This window comes from Rhincodon typus, chromosome 16, assembly GCF_021869965.1.
Source record: "Rhincodon typus isolate 14 chromosome 16, sRhiTyp1.1, whole genome shotgun sequence".
Lineage (NCBI taxonomy): Eukaryota > Metazoa > Chordata > Chondrichthyes > Orectolobiformes > Rhincodontidae > Rhincodon > Rhincodon typus.
The window spans coordinates 4,657,465-4,675,544 of record NC_063347.1 but is presented as its reverse complement, the minus strand read 5'-3'; the positions used below and the strand labels follow the sequence as shown (position 1 = coordinate 4,675,544).

General features: G+C 45.1%; 1 protein-coding gene across 1 annotated transcript in view; it reads left to right on the top strand.

Annotated features, from left to right (window-relative positions):
* The first annotated feature begins 11,275 nt into the window (after positions 1–11,275).
* mcm2 (minichromosome maintenance complex component 2) overlaps positions 11,276–18,080 on the top strand; it is a 39,332-nt gene continuing 32,527 nt past the window's right edge. Inside the window, exons 1-2 of the mRNA XM_020514860.2 lie at positions 11,276–11,607; positions 17,431–17,618. Of these exons, the coding sequence (XP_020370449.1) occupies positions 11,602–11,607; positions 17,431–17,618 (194 nt within the window). The 5' untranslated portion in view covers positions 11,276–11,601. The remainder of the gene's footprint in view (positions 11,608–17,430; positions 17,619–18,080) is intronic.

The following is an 18,080-nucleotide window of genomic DNA, read 5'->3' as shown; positions in this document are numbered from 1 at the left end:
ATCACAAGCAAGTTAACCTTTGCAATTTTGGTGATTCTATGCTTATTAACATTGTCTCCCGTTATCTTTCTCATTCTTTATGACTGTCACCATTTCTGATGGATATGTCTCTTAGTCTTTTCCATTTCTCTGTCTCCTTTCTGTAAAATTCGCAAATGTCCCACTGTAAGGAAATCTACAAGACTTCGTAATCTTGTTCGGGTTGCTACTGAGTTAAGAAAATGAAATTGTGGTAGAGGCATAATTTTACATTTTCATTCATTTACTTGATTGTAAGTAGGTGGCAGATTCCAAAGCAGATTTTAATCATCATTGCACTTTATATAGTAATAGGAGGGGGTCAGCCTGCCCCTCAAAACTGTCTTGCCATTTAATTAGGTCTTGACCGCTTCTCTGCCAGAATTCTGCATGTCTCATGTAGCTAGCAAAATATTCTTTGGATTCACGTTATTTAGGTTGTCTTAGTGCAGGGCAACACAAAAGCCAACTAGTTACAGCATCTTATACTGAAGCATACACAGGCTACATTCCAAAATATTTCACATATTCATTATGTACATTTTAATACCAGGATTTTTATTTAAAAAGTTCTTGTTCATCCTTACATCAAACAGGTACTGAAGTGTGCAACATGATTTTCAATCTTAATAGAAACTTAAAAGGAATACAATAACATTTTAATTATCCAATGACTTTGTTGAACAGCAACACCAACTGTTACTAAACAATAAACTAACTCATAAAATTGTGCAGCAATTTTAGAAAGTACGTATTATTCACATATACATGACCGCATTGCTCAGCACAAGCTGGAAGAATAGCATCTCATCTTCCACTTGGGAATCATGCAGCCTTCAGGACTCAATATAAAGTTCAACATTTTGAACCTTAACACCTTGTTTCATGCCTTTTACCCACTCCCATACCCAGGTTCAGTCATGACACAGTCTTCTTTCAGCACAGCCAATCCATTTTTTCATACTTATGGTCCCCATTATCAGCTTTTCTTCTTCCCTGGCTTACTATTAACCATCCCTTTGTATTCCTAACTTTTTCTTTGGGCTTCATCTCCAGCTATGCACTCACTCCTTTCTCTATCACCCCCTGTCATCAGTATAAATACCACCTTTTCCCTAGCTACTATCAGTTCTGAAGAAAGCTCACTGGGCTCAAAACATTAACTCTGTTTTCTCTTCACAGATGCTGCCTGATCTGATGAAGTTCTCCAGCGATTTCTGTATTTGTTTCAGATCTCCAGCATCTACAATTCTAAATTGTATTTTAGGTATACAGTCTAGATGTTACGAAGCAATTGAATCCAGGCATATTGCAAGCAATTTGTTTGAAATTTTCCATTACACTGTGTTTATTTTGATTTGATTTCCTTTTTCCAGTCAAACCCTGCTACATCTGTGACCTGATCAGCTCCTGATCTTCCACTGATTGAACTTATCAACTTAGTGTTGCCAGGTTTGATGGTTTGAGCTATAGGGAGAGGCTGAATGGGCTGGGGCTATTTTCCCTGGACCATCAGATGCTAAGGGATGGCCTTATAGAGATTTTTAAAATCATGAGGGGCATGGATACAGTGAATAGTCAAGATATTTTTCCCAGGTTAGGGGAATCCAAAACTAGAGGGCATAGATTTAAGGTGAGAAGAAAAGGATTTAAGAGGAAAAGACAACATTTTCACACAGAGGGTGGTGCATGTATGGATGAGCTGCCAGAGGAAATGATGGAGGCTGGTACAATTACAACATTTAAAAGGCTTCTGGATGGATACGTGAATGGGAAGGGTTTGTTGAGAGATGGGCCAAATGCTAGCAAACGGGACTAGATTAATTTGGGATAGCTGGTCGGTATGGACAAGTTGAACTGAAAAGTCTGTTTCCATCCTGTACAACACTCTGGCTCTATCACTGTGACTCATCATCCACCATTCATTAAGATTATGGTTGATTTTCTCCCTAAACTCCACTTTCCCATCCTAACCTCATCTACTTTGATTCTGTCTGTAGCCAAGAACCTGTCATTCACAACCTTTCAATATACTCAAGGGCTGGTATCAACAGAGAATTCCAGAAATTGAAATTAAAAGGCACATTTAATTCTGCCTCTCTCACTTTCTCAAGCAGTGTATTCCAGACCCTAATCACTTACTACATTAAAAGAAATTTTTTATATTGCTTATGGTTATCTTGCCAACAACCATAAAATGAATTAATTATTCATTAATTGCTCATTAGAGGATTTTCTAAGTACGAATATTTATTAAAAAAAGTGTCCCTACCCCTCGACCAAGAGGTCTGGGTTCAAGTCCCACCTACTCCAGAGGTGTGTAATAACATCTATGAACAGATTGATTAGAAAAATAAGCTAAATTGAAAAAATAAGTTTACAAAAACGGTTCTTGTGACACAGTGGTAGTGTCACTACCTCTCAGCTATGAAGCTGAGGTTCAGGTACCGCCTGCTCAAGAGGTGTGCAATAATTGATTGATTAGAAATTATCTAAATGCTTACAAAGCAACAGCTACAACTTTTCATTAAGAAATCTTTGGGCAAAATCTTACAGGGGCCTGAGTGACATGGGCTATCGTGAGATTTGTGGCAGAGTCATGCGAGAATTCCAGCGAGGACTATCTTGACATCAGAAATCACTCACTACATCTTTTATGCATTTGCTGAAGAATGAAGTGATTTTCCTACTAGGCAGTATTAAGGAGAATTATTGTTTTTTAAATGTTTCATTAACACCTCAACTCACCTCATTTACATTCAGCTTTCTATCATACCAAACACATCAAACAGGCCAGACATGGAGAAATCCCAATATGGAAATCAGAACAGGTTGCTCCAAAGACCTCCATGTTGGACACTGGGCACCAACATCTCAGACAACGCTCCATGGGCATTGGCAACATGTACCCCACATCCAGAGACATTGGCATCTGACATATGTCAGCCTTTAATATTCCTCATGGCATATCCCTGATTCACTGAGATAGATAGAATCTTGATCGATAAGGGAATCAAGAATTATGGAGAAAAAGCAGGAATGAGTACATTAGTAATGTCACATCAGCCATGATTCTATTGAATGGTGGAGAACCATTTGAGGGGCTGAATAGCCTATCCCTGTTCGTACTTCTTATGGTTCCTTCACAGATGTTGCCAGACTGAGTTCCTTCAGCAATTTCTGTTTCTGTGTGTTTCTAAAGGATTATGAAGAATTCTGAAGAAAATTAATTGTTTTCTCTCCACTGACAAGAGCTAGATAATTGATAATGGGGACTATAATAAGGTGAAAATGGGTTGGCTGTACTGAAAACAACCCATGTTATGACAGGACCTGGGGTGTGTGAGAGTGGATGATTGACATGGAAGGAGGTGTTCATGCTCTCCTGAAGTGGCATGGTGGCTCAGAGCGCCAGGAGCCCAGGTTCGATGCCAGCCTCAGGCGACCGTCTGTATGGAGTTTGCACGTTCTCCCTGTGTCTGCGTTGGTTTGCTCCAGTTTCCTCTCACAGTCCAAAGATGTGTAGGTTAGGTGAATTGGCCATGCTAAATTGCCCAAAGTGTCCACGAATGTGTAGGTTATGTGGATTAGCCATGACAAATGCAGGGTAGGATAGGGTAGGGGGGGTGAGTCTGGGTGGGATGCTCTTCAGAGAGTGTGGACTTGTTGGGCTGAATGGCCTATTTCCACATTCTAGAGATTCTATGGAAGGCTGTACAGTCTCCAGGTGGAAGATAATTATAAAGAAAGGCTTGATATGGTGGGACTTATTTTTCACTGGATCGTAGGATGTTGGTAGGTGACCTTATAGGAGTTTATAAAATCATGAGGGATATAGATAGGGTTAATGGTAGGTATCTTTACCCTAGGATGAGAGATTTCAAGACTAGAGGGCCTATTATTAAGGTGAGAGGAGAGAGAATTAAGAAAAGACATGAAGGTCACATTTTTTTTACACAGAGGGTAGTTCACATTTGGAATGAACTTCCTGAGAAAGTGGTGGATGCAGGCACAGTTACACATTTAAAAGACACTCAGGTAAGTTCATGAATAGGAATGGTTTGGAGGAATGCAGGCCAGGAGCAGGCAGATGAGACTAATTTAGTTTCAGGATAGCAAGAAATGCAGATGCTGGAGTCAGAGACAACACAGTGCAGACTTGGAGGAACACAGCAGGGCAGGCAGCATCAGAGGTGCAGGAAAGTTGATGTTTTGGGTCTGGGCCCTTTTTCAGAAATGGGGAGGAGGAAGGGAGCTGGGAAATAAATAGAAAGAGGAGGAGTGGGGCTGGAGAAAGGTAGGTGGGGTGGTGATAGGTTGGATGCAGGTAGGGGGTAGTGGGGATTGGTCGGCAGGAAGAGTAGGGCGGATTGGTGGGGAAGAAAATGGACAGGTTATGTCAGGTCAAGGAGACAGGGATGAGAGGGAGGTTTGGATGTGGGATGAGGCCGGTGGGTGGGGAGATTTTAAAACTGGTGAATTCTATGTAAATGGACTGTAGGCTCCCGAGGCGGAATATGAGGTGTTGCTTCTCCAGTTTACATGTGGCATCATTGTGGCACTGGAAGAGGCCCAGAATGGACATGTCATCAAGAGAGTGGGAGGGGTGAGTTAAAATAGTTGGCAATCAGAAGATGTTGTTGTTTGTTGCGAACAGAGCGCAGATGCTCCACGATACGGTCCCCGAGTCTGTACTTAGTCTCAGCGATGTAGAGGAGGCCGCATCGGGAGCAACGGATACAATAGACCAGGTTGGAAGATGTACAGGTGAACCCCTGTCAGCTATGAAAGGTTTGCTTTGGGCCTTGCAAGGAGGTGATGGGGGAGGTGTAGGGGCAGGTGTAGCACTTCCTGCGGTTGCAGGGAAAGGTGCCAGGTGTGGTGGGCTTAGTAGGGAATGTGGAGTGTGGAGCATGGAATGGACAAAGGTGTCCTGGAGTGAGCAATCCCTACGAAAGGCAGATAGGGGTGGGGAGGGAAATATGTCTTTAGTCGTAGGGTCGGATTGTAGGTGGCGCAAGTAGCGGAGAATGATATGCTGGATGCGGAAATTGGTGGGGTGGTATGTGAGGACAAGGGGGAATTCTGTCTTTATTTTTGTTGGGGGAAGGGGGTTTGATGGGCATAAGTGTGGGAAATGCAAGAGTTGCGGTTGAGGGCATTTTTGATCACTAGAGAGGGGGGAAGTTGCGGTCCTTGAAATAGGAGGACATCCGGATTGTCCAGGAATGGAACGTTCCATCTTGGGAACAGATGCGGTGGAGGTGGAGGAATTAGGAGTAAGGGATTGCATTCTTGCAGGAGGGTGGGTGAGAGGAGGTGTAGTCCAGGTAGCTGTGGGAGTCGGTGGGCTTGAAATAGATGTCGGTGTTGAGGTGGTTACCAAAGATGGAGACAGAGAGGTCCAGGAAGGGGAGGGAGTATCAGAGATGATCCAGGTGAATTTGAGGTTGGGGTGAAAGATGTGAGTAAAGTTGATGAACTGTTCAAGCTCCTCATGGGAGCACGAGTCAGCGCCGATACAGTCATCAATGCAGCGGAGGAAGAGGTGAGGGATGGTGCCAGTGTAACAGCGGAAAAGGGACTGTTCTACGTTTCCTACGAAGAGGCAGGCATAGCTTGGGCCCATGCAGGTGCCAATGACCACCCCCTTAGTTTGTAGGAAGTGGGAGGAATTAAAGGAGAAGTTGTTCGGGGTAAGGACAAGTTCTGTTGAGCGGATGAGGGTGTTGGTGGAGGGGGACTGATTGGGCCTGCGGTAGAGTAAGAAGAGGAGGGCTTTGAAGCCATCTGTGTGGGGGATATAAGTATGCAGGGATTGGATGTCCATAGTGAAGATGAAGTGTTTGGGGCCAGGGAATTGGAAGTCTTGGAGGAGGCAAAGGGCATAGGTGGTGTCCCGGAGGTAGGTGGTGAGTTCCTGGACCCGGGGGGGAAAAGACAGAAGCAAGGTAAGCGGAGATGAGTTCAGTGGGGCAGGAGCAGGCAGAGACAATGGGTCGGCTGGGACAGTCAGGTTTGTGGATTTTGGGAAGGAGATAGAAACGAATGGTGCTGGAGGAGCAACGCTTCATATTCTGCCTCGGGAGCCTACAGCCCGATGCCTTAACATAGAATTCACCAGTTTTAAAATCTCCCCACACCCGGCCTCATCCCATGTCCAAACCTCCCTCTCATCCCCACTTCCTTGAATTGACACAATTTGTCTGTCTTCTTCCCCACCTATCCGACCCACCAATCCCACTGACCAATCCCCACTGCTCCCTACCTGCATCCACCAATCACCATTCCACCTACCTTTCCCCAGCCCAACCCCTCCTCTCGCTATTTATTTCCCTGCTCCCCTCCCCCTCCCCATTTCTGAAGAAGGGTCCCGACCAGAAATATCACCTTTCCTGCTCCTCTGATGCTGCCTGCCCTGCTGTGCTCCTCCACACTAATCTAATTCAGTTTGGGATTATGTTTGGCATGGACTGGTTGGACCGAAGGGTCTGTTTCTATGCTGTATGACTCTCTAAGATGTTGTTCCTCTAGATTGCATTGAACTTGGCTGGGAACTTACATTTTATTCATTCATGGGATGTGGGCATCACTGGTTAGGCCAGCATTTATTGGCCATCCCTAATCACTCAGAGGACAATTACAAAAAAAATCACACTGCTGTGGGTCTGGAGTCACATGTAGGTCAGACCAGGTTAAGGAAGACAGTTTCCTTCCTGACTGGCTGACTAGCAAAATGCAGAGAGTAGGGATAGGGTTTTTTTTTCCCAGATAGCCACTGTTGACTAGTAGAGTTCCACAGGCATCTGTGTTGGGAATGCAACTAGACATGTTACACATTAACGATCTGGATGAAGGAACTGAGCACATTGTTGCTAAGTTTGCAGATGATACAAAAGACATGTAATGGTGAGGAAGTGGGGAGGCAGCAGAAGGACATGGGACATGCCAGGCAAGTGGGCAAAGGAGTGGCAGATGAAATACATTGTGGGAAAGTGTGAGGTTATGCACTTTAGTAGGCAGAATAGAGATGCAGACTATTTTCTAACCGAGTAAAGGCTTCTGATATCTGAAGCACAAAGGGATTTGAGAAACCTAGTTCAGCAAAATCCCCAAGACCTGATTAAGTGTAATCCAGGACATTGTGGGAAGCTAGGGAAGATATTGCGTGGCCCATAGCAGAGATATTTGTATCATTGACAGCCATGGGTGAGGTGCCGGAAGACTGGAGTTGTGCCATTACTTAAGAAAGGCTGCAAGGAAAAGCCAGGGATCTACAGACCGGTGAGCCTTACTCAGTGGTGAGTAAGCTGTTGGAGGGGATTCTGACAGACAGGATCTCCATGCATTTGGAAAGGCAAGGACCGATTAGAATGGTCAGCATATCTTTGTTTGAGGAAAATCATGTCTCACAAACTTGATTGAGTTTTTTGGAGAGATGACCAAGATGATAGATGAAGGCAGAGCAGTAGACGTTATCTACATGGACTTTAGCAACACCTTCAACAGGGTTCTGCATGGTAGGCTGGTTGGTAAGGTTAGATCATATGGGATCCAGGATGAACTAGCCAACTGGAGACAAAATTGGCTTCATGGTAAGAGACAGAGGGTGGTGTTTGGATTGGAGGCCTCTGAGCAGCGTGTTCCACAGGGATTGGTGATGGGTCCACTGTTGTTCATCATTTATATAAACGATTTAGATGAGAATATAGGAGGCACGTAGAGTAAGTTTGAGGATGACACCAGTATTGGTGGTATAGTGAACAGTGAAGAAGGTCATCTAAGGTTACGAAGAGATCTTGATCAATTGGGTCAATGGGCTGAAGAGTAGCAGATGGAGTTTAATTTGGACAAATGTGAGGTGTTGCATTTTGGTAATACAAACAAGGACAGGACTTATACAATTAATGGTAGGGCCGTGGGTATTGTTGTCAACAGAGAGACCCGGTGGTTCAGGTGCATAATTCTTAGAAATTTGCGTCACAGGTAGACAGGGTGGTTAAGAAAGCGTTTAGCACGCTTACCTTCATTACTCAGACCTTTGGGTATAAGAGTTGGGATATCATATTCAGGTTGTACAGGACACTGATGGGGCCTCATCTGGAGTACTGTACGCTTCTGCAGGACTGGTTGCCCTGTTATAGGAAAGATATTATTAGATTGGAGAGGGTTCAGAAAAGATTTACCAGGATGTTGCCAGGAATGGAGGGTTTGAGATTACAAAATTGACTGGAAAGGTTCGGACTTTTTTCAACATAGCGTAGAAGGTTTATAAAATCATTAGGGGCATTGATAAAGAAAAAAAAGTCACAGTTTTTTTCCTTCGGGTGGGGGAGTTCAAAACTAAGGGCAATATTTTTAAGGTGCGAGGAGAAAGATTTAAAAAGGACATGGGGGCAACTTTTCTTTTTCACAGACAGTGGTTTGTGTGTATGTGGACTGAACTGTCAGAGGAAGTGGTGAATGCAGGTACAGTACAATGTTCAAAATACATTTGGATAAGTTCAGTAATAGGAAAGGTTTGGAGGAATATGGGCCAAGCACAGGCAGGTGGGATTAGTTTAATTTGGGAACATGGTCGTTGTGGACTAGTTGGATCAAAGGGTCTGTTTCCATGCTGTGTGACTCCATAACTCTAAATGGGCCAAGGAATGGCAGTTGGAGTTTATTGCAGATAAATTTGAGGTGTACTCTGGAAAGGGTGCAAGAAAGATTTTACAAGGGTATTACTGAGACTGGAGGGTTTGAGTTATATGGAGAGACTGGATAGGCTGGGACTACTTTCCTTCGAGCAGAGGAGGCAGAGGGTTGGCCTTATAGAGGGTTATAAAATCATGAGGGGCTTAGATAAGGTGAATAGCCAAGGGTATATGAGACCAAAACTAGCAGGCATAGTTTTGGAGTAGATTTGTAGCTCAGGTTATGGATGTTGAGGTTGGTTGACTCGCCAAGCTGGTTTGTTGTTCCACAGACGTTTCGTTACCATGCTTGGTAACATCCTCAGTGCAGCCTCTGATGGAGCGTCGGTGTGTTTTCCCGCCTGGCTTTTAAACTCTGGGGTCCGTTGCGATGGATTGCCTCACTTCCGGGTTTCCTCTGTAGTGGCATGTTTATGGGGTCGAGTTCAATGTGTTTATTAATAGCCTGCTTCGTGGAGTGCCATGCTTCCAGGAATTCTCATGCTTGTCTCTGCCTAGCCTGTCCCAGGATCTTGGTGTTTTCCCAGTCGAAGTCGTGGTTCTCCTTGTCCATGTGGATTGAGATGAGTGAGTAACCAAGCACGGTAACGAAACGTCTGCGGAACAACAAACCAGCTCGGCGAGCCAACCAACCTCAATAGCAGGCATAGTTTTAAGGTAACAGGGTAAAGATTTAAAAGGGGGGGCAACCTTTTCACAGAGAGGGTGGTGAGTACATGGAACGAGCTGCCAGAGGAAGTGGTAGAGGTGAATACAATTACTACATTTAAAAGACATTTGAACGAGTACATGGATAGGAAAGGTCGAGAAGGATATTGGTCAAACGAAGGTAAATGGGACTAGTTCAATTTAAGAAATCTGGTTGTCACAGATAAGTTGCGCCAAAGGGTCTGTTTCCGTGCTGACTCTCTTAAGGTTAACAGGCAGGTTAAGTTGGCAGTTAGGAAGTCAAATGCAATGCTTCCATTCATTTCAAGAGGGCTAGAATGCAAGAACAGAAATGTGCTGCTGAGCCAATTTCGAGGTCTGGTCAGACCACATTTAGAATGTTGTGAGCAGTTTTGGGCAATGTATTTATGGAAGGATACGATTCATTGATTGTCATGTGTACCGAAATACAGTGAAATGCTTTGTTTACAAGCGTTACAGGCAGATCACAGCAAGCAAAGGATGTACAGATCAAAAAGACTTAGAGGCATACAGGTTACATTGCAGGTTACATTATTTAAGGCGTCTTCATTATTTGAGGCCAGAGTCCATTCAACGTTCTGAGTACTGTAGGGTGCTGAGGACGCATCCTTGTGGGGCTCCAGAGTTCAGTGTTATTGTGGAGGAGGTGCAGTTACCCATCCTCACTGATTGTGGCCTATGGGTCAGAAAGCTGAGGATCCAGTTGCAGAGGGCTGAGCTGAGACCAAGATCACGCAGTTTTGAGATCAGTCTGGAGAGGATAATGGCGTTGAAGGCAGACTTCTAGTCAACGAGCAGGAGTCTGATGTAGGTGTCTTTATCGTCCAGAAGTTCCAGGGATGAGTGTAGGGCTAGGGATATGGCATCTTCTGTGGACCTGTTATGTCGGTAGGCAAACTGTAGGGGTTCGAGGCAGGTTGGGAGACTGGAGTTGATATGGGCCATGACCAGCCTCTCGAAGTACTTCATGATTATTGAAGACAGCAAATGGGTGGTAGTCATTAAGGCATGCTGCATGTGTTCTCTTGGTTACAGGGATGATAGTGGTCTTCTCGAAGCAGGTAGGGACTTTGGCTTGTAGGAGGCAGAGGGAGTCCAGGGGAGGTTTACAAGAATGATCCTGGGATGAGGGGTTGTCAATGGAGTTTAGAAGGATTGGGTGGAGTGGAAATCTCATTTAAACTTCCAGAATAATGAGTGGTCTGGATAGAGTGGACATACTTTCACCAGTAGGACAGACTAGAATGCAAGGATACAGCATCAGAGTGAAAGAAACAACCCTTTAGAACAGAGATGGAGGAATTTCTTCAGCCAGAGGGTGGTAAATCTGTGGAACTCATTGCCCCACAGAGCTGTGTAGGTCAAGTCATTGAGTGTATTTAAGATAGAGATAGATCAGTTCTTGGTTAGTAAGGGGATCAAGAGTGAGAAGGCAGGAAAATGGGGTTGAGAAACATATCGGTCATGATCAAATGGTGGGACAGAGTCGATGGGCCTCCTCTATCTTATGGTCTTCTCTTAAGGACATTAGTGAACCAGTTGGGTTCTCTTGGCAATGGTTATCCTTAGATTCTTAATTCCAAATTCTTTAAAACTGAACTCAAATTGCACTATCAAGATTTGGATCGAAGTGCTGAATACACTATCTGGGTCTCTGGTGTATTAGCCCAACAATGGGGCCCTCATCTAATAGTATTATCCCATTCCGGTGCTTTTTTTATAGTCTCCTTTGCAATTTGGAGACGGTCCCTAAGTCTGGGGTTGATTGACGTGTGGGACAGCCAATCCGCGAGAGGTCAGGTCCTAACGGACACCACCTGCAGCCAATCACAAGCACGGGGGCGGAACCTGAACTGCCAATCCATTCGGGAACTCAGCGTCTCTTTCCAATGTGAGCATTAGTAGCGCCCCGTCGAGAAACAATTGACAAACGCCGTCCCCAACAGGCTCCAGGCCGCAGAGCGCGATGTTCAAATGACAATACGTACGCCTCGTCTTCAATCGCTCCATAACCCGTTACCGCCGGCGACGTCTGACGTCATACGCCGATAACGCTGTGCTCATTGACATGCATGGGACCGCGGTGACGTAGAACGCACAGCCGGGTTTTGGCGCGAATCGGAGTCAGGTGGGCGGTTTTGGCGCGAAAAGCGGTTAGTCCGTTTGTCGGTGAGGAGCCGGAGAGAAGGACGCAATGGCGGTGAGTGAAAGAGAATGAGGGAAGTGTTTCCGGAGTGGGGTAAGGGGAATGGTGCAGCCAAGAGCCCGACGGATAAAATTCTGAGGGAAAAGTGGTTTGTGATGTTCCTCACATCCCGACCTCGGTGGTGATGATAAGTGGCAGGCGGCTCAGAGAGATCCTGAGGGGTTTTTTTTGTTTAAATCGCTCATGGAATGAGGGCATCACTGCATTCGTTGCCCATCCCTAATTGCCCAGAGGGTCAGTTGAGAGTCATCCACATTGCTATGGGTCTGGAGTCACATGTAGGTCAGATGGGGTAAGGTCTACAAATCCCCGAAGGCAGCAGGACTGGTCAATAGGGTAGTTCAGAAGGCACTCGGGCAACTTAGCCAAGACATTGAATATGAGAGTAAGGAGGTTATTGTTGGTTCTGTGCTGTACAGTACTTTGGTTAGGCCACAGCTGAAGCCCTGTGTGTAGTTCCGGTCACCACATTACAGGAAGATATGATTGCACCGGAGTGGGTGAAGAAGAAATTCACCAGGATATTGCCTGGGATGGATCGTAGAGTTGTACAACACGGAAACAAATCCTTTGGTCCAACTCTTCTGCTCTGACCAGATATCCCAATCTGACCTAGTCCCATTTGGCCCTTGTCCCTCTAAACCCTTCCCGTTCATATACCCATCCAGATGCATTTTAAATGTTGTAATTGTACCAGCCTCCACCGCTTCTCTCTGGCAGCTCATTCTGTACACACACAATCCTAAGCATGAAAAAGTTGCTCCTTAAGTCCCTTTTAAATCTTTGCCCCTCTCACCTTGACCGATGCCCTCTACATTTGCACTCCCCTAACCTGGGGGAAAAGGGAGGCTGGATAGTGTCGGCTTGTTTCCTTTAGAGCAGAGAAGGTGGTGGGGTTTGGAGGGGGTGCGGAACCTGTACTGAAAACAAGTGCTGGCGATCACAGTGGGTCAGGCAGCATCCACGGAGAGACAGCAAGCTAACGTTTCAAGTCTAGATGACTCTGATGAAGTGTCAGATTCGTGCATCTGCTGTAATTTGCGCCTGAGGGGGGATGTGATTGAGCGGTGTAAGATTGAGGGATACAAAATGGGTAGGTAGATATCAGCTGTTTCCCTGAGTTGAAGGATCAATAGCAAAGGACATAATTTTAATTTGAAAGGTAGGAGCTTTAGATTAGAGGAAAGCAAGCTCAGAGGCTTTTCTGGGGGGGGAAGATGTCTGCAATGCACTGCCAGGGAGGGTAGTTGACTTGGGAAATATCTCAACCTTTAGAAAGTATTTGGGTGAGCATTTGAAATTCCTTAACATTCAAAGCTGTTGGCCAAGTGCTGAAAACGAGACCAGTGTATATTTTGAGCAGTTTTTGATGCAGCCATGATGGGCCAAGGGCTTGCTTCTGTACTGTATGATACTACATTAGAAGGGTATGTGATCCTGCGGTCACCTACTCACTCAAATTGTGACCTAGACCCCATTCTGTTTCATTGCTGCAGTGCTGTGAGGCGCAAAGTTAGCCCCACCAACCCCTTTCCTGATTGAAATGCACATTCATCTTGTCACTGAACCTGGGTCAGAACGTTCCAACTAATTTAAATGCCAGCTATAAATATTGTAATACATCTTTTAAAAACTAGCAGAACTGCAGATGTTGGAAATTAGAAACAAAAACAGAAATTGCTTTAAAAAGATTTCAAAGTAGTTCTGAGGAAGGGTCACTGGCCCCAAAATGTTAATTCTGCTTTCTGTCCACAGATGTTGCCAGACCTGTTGAGTTTTTCCTGCAATTTCTAATTTTATTATCTTTCCCCACCTCCCCTAGCCTCCTCTCACCCACCTTCCTACAAGAATGCTACCCCCTATTCCCAATTCCTTCACCTCCACCGCATCTGCTCCCAAGATGAGGCATTCCACTCCCAGACATCCCAGATGTTCTCATTTTTCAAGGACCGCAATTCCCCCCTCCACAGTGGTCAAAAATGCCCTCAACTGCATCTTTTACGTTTCCCGCACCTCAGCACTCACACCCCCTCCTCGCAATAACAACAAAGACAGAATTCCCCTTGTCCTCACATATCACCCCATCAACCTCCAGATTCAAAGCATCATTCTCTGCCATTTCCGCCACCTGCAATCTAACCCCACTACCAAGGATATATTTCCCTCCCCACCCTTATCTGCCTTCCGGGGGGACTGCTCTCTCTGCGACTCCCTTGTCCGCTCCACGCTCCCCACTAGCCCCACCACCCCCGACACCTTTCCCTGCAACCGCAGGAGGTGCTACACCTGCCCCTACACCCCCCCCAACCTCCATCTCAGGCCCCAAGAAAACCTTCCACATTAAACTGATGTTCACCTGCACATCCGCTAATGTGGTATACTGTATCCGCTGTTCCCGATGTGGCTACCCCTACATCAGGGAAACCAAGCGGAGGCTTGGAGACCGCTTTGTGGAGCACCTATGCTTAGTTCGTGACAAACGGCAACACCTCCCAGTTGCGAACCACTTCAACTCCCCCTCCCACTCCTTGGACGACATGTCCATCCTGGGCCTCCTCCAGTGCCACACCGATGCCACCCGAAAACTGGAGGAACAGCATCTCATATTCGCCTGAGAACCCTACAACCCAATAGTCTCAATGTGGACTTTACAAGCTTCAAAATCTCCCCACCCCCGACCTCATCCCAAGACCAGCACCCCCCCTCTCATTCCCACCTCCTTGACCTGTCCATCTTTTCTCCACCTATCTGTTCCAATATCCACTTTCTATCATCGCCTCCCCTTCTCTCTTTATTTCAGAGCCCCCTTCCCCTCCATTTCTGAAGAAGGGTCCAGACCCAAAACGTCAGCTTTCCTGCTCCTCTGATGCTGCCTGACCTGCTGTGTTCATCCAGCTCCACACCTTGTTATCCCCCTAGGTTAACTGAGTTCCAGTGGTCTTGCTCATTGTTAAGCAGTTCAATTTTCAGTATGACAATAAAGTGTGAGTGGAACTGTGCCAAACCTGAAGCAGATCATTTATTCACCTCGGGCCAATTTTTTTTCTCATTCAAATGGGTGTGGTTTTCGGTGGCTGGCCATCCCTGGTTGCCCCTTGTGAAGGTGGTGGTGGTGATGAGCTGCCTTCTTGAACTGCTGCACGTCCATGTGGTGTAGGGACATATACAAAGGTGTTCGGGAGGGAATTCCAGGATTTTGAGCCAATGACGCAAAAGCAATATTTTTCCAAGTCTGTGAGTGAGTGGCTTGGAGGGGCACTTGCTGGGGGGAGGGCATAGAAGACTGATGATATGCCCCTGTTCTTCAAGACCAGAGGGAACAGTACAGCACAGGAACAGCCCACCAAGATTGCTGGCACATGATGCTTTTCTAAACTAAAAACCTTTTGCCTTTATACAGCCCATATTCCTCTTCCTTGTGTATTTATACATTTGTCAAGATGCATCCTAAACATTGCTATTGTATCTGCCTCCACGACTATTTCCAGCAGCGTATTCCAGGCACTTATCATCCTCTCGCCTCTCGCATCTCCCTTGAACTTACCATTTTTGCATTAAACCTACATCCTCTACTAATTGACATTTTTACCCTGGGGAAAATGTCTCTGGCTATCGATTCTGTCCATGCCTGTCATAATTTTGAGGTCACCCTTCATCCTTTGAGGTTCAGGTGAAAACACATCAAGGTTGTCTAATCTCTCCTAGTTAATACTGTCCAAACTAGGCATCGTCCATGTAAATTGCTTCTGTACCCTCTCCAAAATCTCCATATCCTAAACGTGGCCTAACTAAAGTTCTATACAGCTGCAACATGACTTTCCAATTTTTATTGTTGATGCCCGACCAGTGAAGGCAGGCATGCATTATGCTGCCTTAACCATCTTATCCACTTGTGTTGCCCCTTTCAGGGAACTGTGGACCTGTAAGCCTTAAGCCTAAATCCCTCTGTATGTTAATGCTTCTAAGGGTTCTACCATTTAGTGTATACGTCCCTCCTGTATTAGACATTCCACGATGCAACACCTCACATTTGTTTGGATTAAATCTATCTATCATTTTTCTGCCCAAGTATCCAGCCTAACTATATCCTGCTGTACCCTTTGGCAATCCTTACTATCCACAGTTCCCTGACTCATCTTCATGTTGTCTGCAAACTTTCTAATTGGACTACGTAATACTCCTCCAAATTGTTCTAATATTACAAGCAACAGGGGTTCCAGTACTGATCTCTGCAGATCTGATGACTGTTAAAATCTCCAGTCAGAAAAACACCCATCGATGCTGGAGGGCAGCATAATGGCTCAGTGGTTAGCACTGTTGCCTTGTATCACCAGGGACCCTAGTTTGATTCCAGCCTTGGGTGCTGTATGTGTGGAGTTTGCACAGTCTCCCAGTGTCTGTGTAGATTTTTGCCAAGTGCTCTGGTTTCCTCTTGCAGTCCAAAGATATGTAGGTTGGATGGATTGGCCATGCTGAATTGTCCGTAGTGACTAGGGATTGCAGGCTAGGTGGATTAGTCATGGTAAATGTGGAGTTATGGGAATAGGTTAGGGGGCTTGGTCTGGGTCTGGGTGAGATGCTCTTCTAGGTTCAGTGCACACTCAATGTTCTGAATAGCCTCTTTCTGCACTGTAGGAATTCTATGATACTCTGTCTTCCAGGACTAAGCCAGCACTGTGTCCATCTTAGCCGTTCTCCATGGATCCCCTATGACTTCACATTTTACATTAGTCTGACATGAGGGACTTTGTCAAAGGCTAACGTCCATGTAGACAACACTACTGCCCTGCGCTAATCAAACATCTTTGTCCATTCCTCAACAAACTCAATGAAGTTTGTGAGCACGACCATCACTTCTTAAAGCCATGTTGCCTATCGCTAATTAATTCATATTTTCCCAAATGCGAGCAAACCCTATCCCTAAGAATCTTCTTCCATGATTTCCCTATCACTGATATAAGGCTGACTAGTCTGTAATTTCCTGGATATTCCCTGTTGCCCTTGTTAAACAAATGAAAAACTTTGCTATTCTCCAGTCCTTTGGGACCTCTCCTGTGATTAAGAGGGATAGAGATTTTATACAAGGCCCAAGCAATTTCCTCACCTGCCTCCCTCAGCATTCAGGGATAAATCCAATCACTTCCTGGGGACTTGTCTACCTTAATGCTTTTTAAAGCACTCAACACCACCACCTTTTTTATATTGACAAGCCCCAGAATATCAACATTTCCCTCCCGAGACTCTCAAATCACAATGTCCTTCTCCTTTGTGAATACCATTGCAAAGTATTCATTAAAGATTTCACCCACTTCTTCCGGCCCCACATGTAAATTCCTTGAGTGGGCTCATCCTTTCCCTCTTGTTCCTTATGTATATGTATAAAACATCTTGATTTTCCTTAATCACCACAAGAGCCCTTTCTTCCTTGTGCACTGAAGCTCATTACTTAGTCTTTGGCACCTGTAAAGGGTTTGGCCTTTACAATTCCAATTGTGTCTCAGGCCTACTTTTAGATAAACCTTGTTAGTTGAGTTTGTTGCACCGTGAAACATGCAGTACACTAAAGATTTGGTGGAAATTGCCCAGCTACTTTAGCCTGTGTGAGAGGTTATAGCAAATGTGCAAACCAGTTTGTAAGTATTAGTTTGTCTTGCAACTCGCCTATACTGGCCAGTCTTTGTTCATTAACTTCGGTACTAGTGAATTGATATTTTACATAGTCTAGTGGATAAATTGTTAGAAAATAAAGTGCTCTGAGTTATATGATTTTCCTGTTTTGTCTCTCTTCTCTCTCCTCCCTCACCACCACCAATTTAGGATTCTTCTGAGTCATTCACCATGGCAACTAGCCCCAATCGAACTCCTCGGCGTGGGGATGCTTTAACTTCCAGCCCAGGAAGAGATCTCCCCCCATTTGAAGATGAGTCGGAAGGATTGCTGGGTACTGATGTGCTGGCGGAGGAGGAAGAGGATGGAGAGGATTTGATGGGAGATGACCTGGAACGGTCAGTAATGATCACAGTGTGACAAATACTCTTCCACCTGGCATTTGTTCCATGTTTAAGAAAGATGGATTGCCAGTAAATACAAGTGTCCACCAGAAAAGTTTGTGGAACTTGCGTTGTAGTTCCCAGCTCCAAAATTATGTCACCCTGCTCTGATTGTGAATTTGGATATGTGAAGATACTTTGTTCAGCTGTGGCTGTCAGTTGATTTGATGAGAGAGGACAAATTTATGTTTCATGCCTCAGTGTAATTATGGAAAATTGTTACTTGCTGTCGTGCATCAACATGATGATTAAGCACTCCACATGTTGTTGGCAATTGAAAATGTTAGACTCTCGATAGCACACAATGAAGGTTTCTTTTTAAGTGGACATACGAAATCTGTCTAATTTCTATCTGGTTAAGAATTGATCAGTATTAAAGAGAATTGGAAACTTCCTCTAAAATAGGGTTATAACATG